This window comes from Lagopus leucura, unplaced genomic scaffold, assembly GCF_019238085.1.
Source record: "Lagopus leucura isolate 7727_CA_CO unplaced genomic scaffold, USGS_WTPT01 Super-Scaffold_760, whole genome shotgun sequence".
In the NCBI taxonomy this organism is placed as follows: Eukaryota; Metazoa; Chordata; class Aves; order Galliformes; family Phasianidae; genus Lagopus; species Lagopus leucura.
In genome coordinates, this window is record NW_024962257.1 from 9862405 (window position 1) to 9873451 (window position 11047).

The 11047-nt window shown below is 38.1% G+C and overlaps 1 protein-coding gene across 2 annotated transcripts in view; it reads left to right on the forward strand.

Annotated features, from left to right (window-relative positions):
* USP7 (ubiquitin specific peptidase 7) overlaps positions 1-10799 on the forward strand; it is a 62714-nt gene extending 51915 nt beyond the window's left edge. For both annotated transcript variants that reach the window (XM_042864073.1, XM_042864074.1), the window contains exons 23-31: positions 1127-1194; positions 2310-2418; positions 2517-2594; positions 2884-2984; positions 3408-3507; positions 4257-4376; positions 5627-5698; positions 6569-6659; positions 9395-10799. In XM_042864073.1, the coding sequence (XP_042720007.1) occupies positions 1127-1194; positions 2310-2418; positions 2517-2594; positions 2884-2984; positions 3408-3507; positions 4257-4376; positions 5627-5698; positions 6569-6659; positions 9395-9501 (846 nt within the window). In that variant the 3' untranslated portion in view covers positions 9502-10799. The remainder of the gene's footprint in view (positions 1-1126; positions 1195-2309; positions 2419-2516; positions 2595-2883; positions 2985-3407; positions 3508-4256; positions 4377-5626; positions 5699-6568; positions 6660-9394) is intronic.
* Positions 10800-11047: the final 248 nt, after the last annotated feature.

Consider the following 11047-nt stretch of genomic DNA (forward strand, 5'->3'; position numbering starts at 1 on the left):
GCTTAAAAGTATTAGTTGTATTAATAAAGAGTTAATTGGCAGCACAGTTCTTTACATACCATTCTGCTCTAGGAATTGATGTTCTGATGAAATAATGGATTTGCTTTCTAAACGTGTAAAATGTGCTCAATTTATTTAGCTGTTAATAGAAAAATACCTTGGGACAGTAATGATACCTGCTTTCCTCGTAGTTTAGCAGCACTATTAATTTTGTAGGCAAAATACTGCTTTCTCCACAAAGTGCTGTCTGGGGCACAGTGGCAGTAACAGATCAAATCTGTTGTGTTCATAAAGGGTGATTACAAGGCTTTTTAAAAGAAGCAAATCAGACATTGAAACTGTTAAAAATTTTTAAAAAATAAATAAAGTTGGACTGGTCTGTGCACAGCCTGATTATGTGGTCTGGCTCCCTACAGTTCTCCTACAGCTGTTTTTATCAGAGTTTTACGTACTTTGTACATGAAAACAGAACACGTTTTACTGTCATGAAAAGTGGGATCTTTGAGCACCTGAATATATAGAGAAAATCAGAGATTATTTCTGCTATCCTTCCTCAGTGTCTGCTTCTCGGTGACTCACTTGTTTCATTTTTATATTAAGTTCTTTACGGCTCCTTTTGGCAAGGGAAAACTAGGCAGAAGATTCCAATTCTTTCTGTGAGGCTGCAGCATGAAATACTGATAGGAATAATAAGGTGATACCACCCAGAAAACTAATGTCCTTTGGGTGAAGTGAAGAACCTCGAGAGTTTTTTGCTTATTTCCCGAGTAATACTATGATTATAAAAGTAAGAGTTAAGCTATTATTGTGGATTTTTTGGCCTTTTGGTGACTGTAGTTTATTGTGCAAGAGAGAAATTCCTTATTTTCTTGAAAATCTTATTCTCTTCATTGTTCAGAAGTTACATACGTGGAGTTTCTTTAGCCTTGGAGAAGTAAACACATGGCTTGTGTCTCACAGAATTTCTGTAGCATAATATTCTTGAAGTACTACAGTGAATGACTGGAGTTGGAGCAGATGACCTCCAGAGGTCCCTTCCAGCCATTGGGTGTTAACTATCTTGTGTGAATGCAGTGTAATGCCATAATTGAAAAAATGCAGAACTTACACACAACTTTATTTGCAGGTTGCAAAGACAGTTGCACAAAGACTTAATACAGATCCAATGCTATTACAGTTCTTCAAGTCTCAAGGGTAAGACAGATTTTCTTCTATGTGTGGTTTTCTGTGTCTAAAACACCTTTTAAAATACTTAGCCCAATAATAAGTAGGCTGCAGTTAATTTGTAGCTTCCTTCAGGTTGCAAACCATTTATTTACCAATAAAATGTTAGTGCAGTGAGTTGCCAAGACAGTTTAGTGACCATTACAGTGGCTGACACTGGAGACTCCATGAATTGGACGCTTTATAAGAGTAAGTAAAATGGAGAGACAGAAGCATTTTAAAGGATCCCTGTTTTAACAAAATTTCTGAAGCCATTAATTGTTTCAGAGCCTTACTGTATGGCTCGAATTATTGAACTAACAGAGATACTATTTCAGTGAGTGTAGATGTCTGGAATGGAGGAGACCAGAAGCAGATGCAAGTAAAAGCAGGATTTTTGCTGCTGTTAAAAACGTTATGTGCAGGAGTTACCTGACTCTGACTTTTATTTCTATTGTTTATTTGTTGGGAGTCTGTAAGTGAAGAAGGTTAACTCCATCCTGGCCAAACAAAATAGAAATACTGTGATCTCAGCTTCTAAAAGGAATGCTTCTGTTTAAGTGGTGCTTTCTGGCAGAGTTGTGTAAAACTGGATTTGAATCCATAAAGAGCAGAAAATTTGTCATTATATATATTTGCACACAGACTGTCTCAATGTCTTGTATTTGTGGAAATGTAGAGGGCTCTTTATTAACCTGCAGGTATCTCCCTTCCTCACCAACAAATCTGTCCCAGTTTGGACAGCTCTGTATAGTTTACAGTGCTATGGTCACTGGAATTTTGCTGTGTCCTGTGACTCCACAAATTAATCTTTCACAGTCAAAAGCATGTGACTGTAGTGCTGCTGTAGTAGTTTCAGAGGAATGTAGATCTGCTGCTGCAGGATTAAAGGTGAGCTTTTAACATCCAAGAGAGCTAAGGCACACAGTGACTGGTATTTCTGCTCCCAGCCTTTGCCTGTTCTTAAAAAAATCATTAATGCACCAAATGCTGCTTAGGCTGTGCTAGCAGTTATGTGGAACTGGTAGCCAGATATAAAAGCGTTCTTGGAACTTCGATTTACTGTTTGTGGAGAGAGATTTAGGGTTTTCATTTTTCTTTCATAGTTATAGGGACGGCCCTGGTAATCCCCTTAGGCACAATTATGAAGGTACTTTAAGAGATCTTCTGCAGTTCTTCAAGCCTAGGCAACCTAAAAAGCTTTACTATCAACAGGTAAGAGTCTTTTGTTTTTGTTGGCGTGGGTAAAAAAAACAAAATGCCATCTGCCCTATACAAAGTATGCCTAAAGTGTTTCTCTTTTCTTCTTTAAGCTCAAAATGAAAATAACTGATTTTGAGAACAGAAGAAGTTTTAAGTGCATATGGCTAAATAGCCAATTTAGGGAAGAGGTGAGTGAGGCTGCTGTTACTCTTACTGGTGGTTATTTTTTAGTCCATATTGCTAGGCTGGGGTTGTGGTGCTGTTGATGTGCTGGAAGAACGTGGTGTTAGAGAAGGGCTGTGCCTTATACCAAAACGGGGCCAGTTCTTCACGCGTTCAGGTGAAGGTGTTCACTTCAGTAATGTTTATTTTTAAAAGATGGATTTTGATGAAGAGCCTGCTGTATTGTGTGCTTTAATGTGATGGAGTACAATTCCAGATTTTTCTGATTGCTTTTCTGATCTAAATATCCCACAGGAAATAACAGTATATCCAGATAAGCATGGGTGTGTGCGGGACCTCTTAGAAGAATGTAAAAAAGTTGTAGAGCTCTCTGAAAAAGGTTCAGGGAAATTAAGGTAAGAGTTTGGATTTCTTTTGTGATCACGTGGGCTACATGCAGAAAATTGGCCTTAGAATTTAAAATATTATGGAAACTTACCAAATAAAGGCTGATACTGTGTTAAAAAGTTTCAAGATTCGCTCTAAGAGTTCTTACTAAATGAAAGTAGGAACCTTATGTAATTATTCATCCTGTATTTCATTCAGTTGCGTTCTTGAGATGCCGAAGATTCATCAGTCACAGCTCACACTTCAATAATGTTTCCAATTCAAGTATTGCATACTGTTCACTTCTCAGGAGCGAAAAGTGAAGTCATTTTCTTTAAAATGACTTTCTAAATGATGGAAAACTCTTAGTTTTTTGTACTAGTACAATTGAGAATAGATTCCTCCTCCACTTTTTTTTTTTTTTAAAGCTTTTTTTATAATTTGTTTTTAAGGCTGCTAGAAATTGTAAGTTACAAAATAATTGGTGTCCATCAGGAAGATGAGCTGTTAGAGTGTTTGTCGCCCGCAACAAGTCGGACGTTTCGAATAGAGGTAAGTGCTGCTTTGGAACTTGCCTTTGAATGAAGAAAGACTTTAAGTGGTTATTATCTTTTCCTGGGTGCTGATTTTCCAAATGCCTTGCAGCAGGCTGGAATACATGTTGATACATGTGTCTTTATAAAGATGATCTTTCCAAAGATTTTCCTTTGTTCTGTCTGCCACCCTGTCACAGTTCCATTCCTTAAATTTTGACATCTGTTTATATAACCATTTGAGAACAGTTGGCAGTGGCCTATCCATAGGACGGCTTAGCAGTAGTTCCAAGGGATGTTTGGGGGCTCATGATTTAAATTTTTAAGCTGAGAACCCACTTTCATATGCAGAATTATATTCTGGAAGGCTGTTTCCTTTTCTTCTTAAATCAGAGTTTCTTCAGCCAAATCTTGTTTCTTACTGTGTAATTTCTCTAAACGTTTCATCCTGCAAGTATGTTAACTTGCCTCCAAACTCAGAAATAAGAAAGAAGTAAAATTGTAATGATAAGATGACAGAAGGGCTGGGATATTTTCCTAAGTAGTGGAAGATTGCATGTCAAAAAAGCCACTTGGGCAAACCGAGAGTGCTGTACCGAGTATGGGAAGCTGCCGTGCTGCTGTGACAGGGGAATTGCCTTATTGGGGGTGGGGAGGCATAGACAGGACTTTGTCAAAGAGAGTGTTTATTTTAATTGTTTAAATTGACTTGTTTGGCATCGCTAACAACACAGCTAATTGCAGTCATAATTTTGTGCCTGGATCTAGGAAATTCCTCTGGACCAGGTAGATATAGATAAAGAAAATGAGATGCTAATCACAGTGGCACATTTCCACAAAGAGGTTTTTGGGACATTTGGAATTCCATTCTTGCTGAGGATACACCAGGTATGTCTGCCTCCCTTTTCTCCCTCCCTATGGGATTATATATTTAATGATTTCTAAAAGTATAGTAAAATTAATTGATTAATGTAAAAATGTGTAGGAAAAATCCTGTATAAAGGTTCTGTGTTTATCAGTTTTGTGGATAAATCACTTGTCTTAGTTTTTTTGCATATAAAAATTGTTCAGTTTTTCAGTGATGCTTTGTAGATCTTCCACATCAGACAGACTTGAAACGTTGTAAATGTAATATTTGTTCTTTTTGTTTCATTTTAAAAGCAAAGTAACAAAACAAAACCCAAGGCCAGCAGCTACTTAAAATCCTATTGCTAATACTGCGTTAGGAATTGCAAAGTATGCCTGCTGAGAAAAGTGCCCAAGCCATGGTTGCTTGGCTTCTTGAGATACACTGTTATGGGAAATGATTGTTTGGTTTTTTGAATGCTTTCTGTATTGATACAAGAGGGAAAGCTAATTTTGAAAGCTCGGTTTAAGTTTTCATGTGATACTGCTCCAATGAGAGTGCAGGTCACACTCCTTTCAATAGGAAAGTGTATTCCTGAGGGCAGTTAGCACTTGTGCTTCTAAACTGCTGCTTTGGTCTTTGTGTGTTGGTTTATATGAAATGTGCCTAATTTTGTAAATGGTTTTGGAGTGAGAAATAATGGCCACATCTCTGAATCATGTGACACTTCACTGTATTCCTGTGTTTTTGAGCAATGCACAGCAAAGTCTGAAAATTTAGAATCAAATCTTGTCTTAATTTATGGTGGAAATCATGTGCATTACATTTCCTTACGGCAGCTATTGTGTTATTGATCTTTAAGTAAATGCCATCCAGCAGTGTATTCTCAGCAGCTCATAAACAGCATACAGAAGAATGCTACAAAATTTACTACTGGGGGGGGAGCATTGCAGCTGCAAAGGTTCTAAGAAAATAGGGCTTTTCTGAACCCATGTTTTGCTGTGGATTTTTAAAATGTTCTTAACTTTAACCTGACTTGCATATGTCATGCAATGGTTTGTATAATGATGAATCAGTAAGACATGCAGGTGCTGAATTTATAGCAATATATTGTACGCTGCTGATTGTTTGTTGTAGTGGGTGATGTTGACACTCCAGTAATTTTAGCAAAATCTGAGAGATTGAGGTAGCAAAGTATTCTGATGTAGCTCAAATTAGAAAATACCAACAGCACCCCCTTTTGTTTCCTTTTTTTTTGTGTGTGTGTTAAAAATCTTGTTGTGGTCATCAGGGCGAACACTTCAGAGAGGTTATGAAGCGGATTCAGACAATGCTGGACATACAGGAAAAAGAATTTGAAAAGGTAATGACAACTTGGCAGTGAGTTTCATTGCTGACTGCAGAGTCTGTAATATTGCTTTAAGAAATTGGAAGGCAGTAGATTTAAGTGTAGATGTTATTCAGTAAAGCAGTTATTAGCCTTAATGCCCGTTCTGAGAATAACTAAGTAGGATGTGTAGGAATAGTACTGTACTGTATTGAAGAGGTACTCAACAAAACAGCACAATAACCTAGAAGAGTTCAGGTGGTACCAAAGCTCAACAGGTCACAACTTCAGTTTCCTGCTTAAACCAGAGCTAACTTAGTTAACTCAGGTTGCCAAGGATTTTAACTAGCTGTGATTTTAAAACTCCCAAGAGAAGGAGTTCTGCCACATTCTGGGCAGCAGATTTTAGAGCTGTACTGCTGTCATTTTGAGGATTTTTTTTCTTACCTGAGATCAGAATTCATCGTTTTGCAGCATGTGATAATTACCCCATGTCCTTTTGCTGGGCTTTGTGGGGGTGCTTTGGTCTTCACTGTATCACCTGTCCATTAACTGACAACTAGGTGCCCATTAGCCTTTTTTTTAGGCTAAATAAACATGTTTTCCATAGCTGCTTGTATGCCTTGTGCTCCAGCCCACTGTGTGTCTTACAGGGCCTTTTGCTGGACTATCTGCAGTTAGTTGCCAGTTTGTTTTCACTGGGGAACGTGGGCACAGTATTCCACGGGCATTCTCATGATTTCCTGACTGTTCATTTTATCCCACTGTCCTAGTAGTTGATGAAGATCTTAAACAGGATTGATCTCAGTAGAATGCCATTCGTAACAACTGTGTGTTAGGCTGTGAAATCAGGCTTGGAGGCTTTGTTTTAATACAGTATTTTAACAGTTTTCTTCCTTTTCCTAGTTTAAATTTGCAATTGTAATGATGGGCCGACACCAGTATCTCAATGAAGATGAGTATGAAGTGAACTTGAAAGATTTTGAGCCCCAACCTGGTGAGTTCTTAAACAACCCGACTGTTGTTTTGACCTGCTGAAATTGCTCTGCCAGTTGTTACAGTGCAGCTACCATGAACTCAGAATGCAGGAACAGAGTAGTTATTTTTACTTCATGTATATTATATAGTAAGTAAGCAGGTATTTGTGTATACATATTTGTGTACATTTAACTCTTAGTCTTGAGAATGCATATTCTACAGACATACAAGCTACTGCATATTGTGTTTGTTTGCATGTTAAAAATTTGCACTTGAGTGGCCAAATGGGTTTGTTTCCACAAAACATACTTCACAGAGAGAGTTATGATGTCACTTGCATCATGTCTGTATTGCTCATCTGCTCCTATATTTCATTCTCACATTGCTAGTGAAGTGCTCATAGAATTCTTAAAAAACACTAAAGTGCATCCTCATAAGCTCCTTATTTTAAGTGCACTACAAAGAGGTACTTCTCTAAGGTATTCTTCTTTCTTGATTTCTTTAATGAGTCTGAAGAATCCAACAAAAATATTACATATGTGAATAGGATGCTTTTTGGGTTCTTCAGTCGTGATTCTCCAAGCTACAAATACAGATCTGTTCTGAATTTGTCTGTGGAGGTGGTCTGCTATCTTATTTACTTGACAGATATTTAAAGCACTATTACTTAAGGAATTTACACATAGGAGATACCTATAGGTACCATAGGAGATTGGTCAGGAGTTTCACCGCAGTCATCTTTTGGGAGTTTGAGCTGGAAATGGCACTTTTAGGCTTGCAGTCAGGGCTCTGTTGAAGGCCTTGAATTCACAAAGGCTTTTTCCCCCAGCTTAGCTGACTGTTTCTTTTTGTCCGTCTGGCAGAAATGAGGTTGAGGACAATTTGCTCTCCAGAATTCTGTTTTTCTAACAATGATGGCTCTGTTTGTCATTGGCAGGTTGTACTAGGGCCAAATTTGCTCTGATTTTTCTCAGGTTGTGTTCTGGGTATATTAACATTTGTAAAGAAATCCTGTAACTGTCCATTTATTTCAAAAGGCACAGAGACTTAGGCCCGTACCATCAATGAGCAATTTGTAAGAGCCCAGCAAAAAGCCATCTCATTATGGTACGTTGTGCAGCCAGGCTTATGGCTGTGAATATGAGGGGACTTGCCAAAACTTGGAATATCTGCATGTGAACGAGCCATCAGTGAGCATAGGGAAGGAACTGTATTGCTAGGGGCCCTGTTTTTCTGCACAAATTCTGGGGAGTCTCTAGATGGCTAACTTGGAAGCAGACAATTTGTCAGTGGACAGATAACCCGCTCTGGTCTGTTTAGGGCAGGCAGAGTCATGGTTTTGTCCTGTGAGTCATCAGAGTGAGGGGAACCAGAAGGCAATAGTCCAAAGCTAACTGTTGGACTTTCTGAGTAAAATTAGAGCTGTTAGTGCCAAGATGATGATGTAAAAGACCAGGTAACCAGGTCAATACTACCAGAACATGGCAGGAATGGGAAAAGGGAGGATGTGAAATGGTTGAAGCAGTTGTGGGGAATTTGAGACTAAGGGGTTTTGAGAGTTCATAGAAGGTTGCCCTTTTATATAATGCACTTTGGTAGAATCTGGCCAAGGTTGTCCTGCTGTATGATGATACGACACTCTAATGTGTTCTCATATGAACAGTATTTCAGTGTGCAGAGCTTTACACTAAAGCTGTGCCTTTCTCTAACTTTACCAACATAGTTGTTGTCAGTTGATACTGTCACACTCGGTGATGCCTCTAATGACAACTGCAGCAGTGCTACCAGCACAGGACTCGATTCCTTTCTTTAAAAGACATTAGGATGGTCTCTGTCAGATTGGCAGTTCATTTGTGTTTGCTATTAACCATTTCATCAACTGAAGAGAGAGAATATTTTGAGGAAAATATATCCAAGAATGCAGATACAGGCAACCATAAAGGTCATGTGTTTTATGCTTTAGTGATGGCAGATGATGTCTTGAAATGTAAAAGTTTGCTTTTCTTGCTGGAGGGCTATTTAGTTTCTGCTGTTACCATTTCACTTCAAAGGCTGTTTCATGCTCTGCATTGCAGACATCTTGAAAGGGAACCTTGCCCATTTGCAAGACCGTGAATTGTATATTTTTTTCTATGAAAATTAGCCATAGGTAAATTAATGCTGAGTTGCACTAGTGAAAAGTTGTGTATATTTTCTTCCTGGTCCAAATGTAACTATTTTTTAATCGGAAGACTGAGTACAAGGTCAGTTACCTGTTTTCTTAATTAACTACTGATTTGCATTTTGCATCTATTTGAAGAATATTCCTACTGAAGCCAGGTGAGAAGGATAGCTTCATACAGCAGCAATCACTTAACCACCAGCATTTGCTGTATTAAATGACGTTTGGATGACGCCTTTCTGTTTCAGACAGCCCCAGCCATTCTGTGAGAGTTGGTGCTGTGCTTGGCGTGCCTCTGGCTATAAGTTACATCCAGCTTTTACTTGAGCAGTTGTTTCACTGCTGTTAACTCCTGTGATTGAAGAAGAGGAAAACCAGCTATCTGGCCCAGAAACGATTGTACAACATAATAATGGAATGGAAGCAGTGGTCAGGAGAGCAGCCCTATTGTCCATAGGCTAAGGACTGTTTTTCAGTCCTCATCTGTGCTGTACAATTGCTAGCAAACTGAACAGGGCGCATATGAGTAGTTTGTGTGAATGAAACTTCTTAACTTAGTCTTACAACTTCATTTTTTTCTCTTTCTTTTCTAGGCAACATGTCTCATCCAAGGCCGTGGCTAGGGCTTGACCATTTCAATAAAGCCCCAAAGAGAAGTCGCTACACTTACCTTGAAAAAGCTATTAAAATCCATAACTGACTTAATAAACCAGATTGTCAAGGCAAGGGACAAAATAAGTGTGTGTGTGCACCTTTTTAACAACTGTAGAACTTTGGTACACGTGCACTATATCTGAAGTCTTCAGCAAGAGGATTTGCTGCTGATGTTAATTTTATTTTGTTGAGGCTGTTCAGTTTGGCTTCTCTGTATCTATTGACTGCCCTTTTTGAGCAAAATGAAGGTGTTTTTATAAAGCTTGGATGCCAATGAGAGTTATTTTATGGTAAACGTAATGCAAGGCAATTGTCAGCATAATGAGGGAAGAGTTTAGTAGAACAATTGACATTGGCAAAATATTTGTCTGTAGTACGTTTATAGATGGCATAAGCTGGCTGGCTGCCTTTCCTGGTGTGGTGTTCACCATCACTGCAGCTAGTAAGTCTTATGTTTAGACTCACATCAGATTTATTTCCTTCAGTTATACTTTAAATGACATTTTTGTGCATTTGTAAATGCAAAAAACTCACGTCATCAATAAATAGCAATCTCTACTTCATTGTGTACATTGTTGGCACTTATTTGGGATTTTTGTCTCCTCCAGCTGCATAGAATCTTTTTTTTGATAAACTAGTTTTCATTTAATTTAGTCACTACTTCGCATCCCGTTTTGCCAAGTGGATGCCCTGACTCCTATAATGAGATATTTGGGTCTTTTTATGAAAATTTCAGCCATTGTTGAATACAGTTGCAATTTATTATGCCATCTTCTGGCAAATAGAATGACACTCAGAGTTGGCAAAAGCAAGTGAAAGGATTATAAATATCATTCATTTAGTTAACGTGGGAAGAGACGGGGAGAACACAAGAAATAGCCTTTTAGCACAGAGGGGCATGCTCACTAGTGTTTAGTAAGCTGTTGACTTTGTATAAAAAAGGAGGAAAAAATGAAAAAAAAAAAAAAAAGAAAAAATGAAATTGTATATTTAATGAATGAACATGTACAATTTAACACTTGGAGGATAATTTTGTTGGGTGAGTCTGCAAGTGAATTTCACTGATGTTGATATTCATTGTGTGTAGTTTTCTTTCAGTCCCCAGACTGCTTCCTTTTATTTTGGAGCTAACGCCAGCCGCGTGTCTAGTTTTGAGTGCAGTAAAGATAGAATCAGCAATTCACACTTAACTTTACATTCTTTTCCAGTATTTTATTTTGTTTCTGTAGCTGCAGTGTACAACAACTCTTCCTGTATATTGCCTTTTTTTGCTGGAAAATGTTGTATGTTGAATAAAATTTTCTATAAAATTTTTCTTCGGTGAGTGATGACGTGGACGTTGAAGAAGATTTCTCTCTGGAAATCGAGTTCTGGGAAATGTCTTCTTTGTGCTTTTCCAGAAGGTGTGTTGACGACCGTGTAACCCTCAGATGGATTGTTTTGGAGATTGGGGGGAAATCTGTGGGTTTTTCTGTTAGGGTTTTTTTTTTAGGTTTTGGAATTTTTAACCTCCCAAGTTAGTTGCATTTGAGCATAATGAATGAAGGGGTTTTCCAGGAAGGAGCCGTGTACAAATAAGATAAATGGAAGAA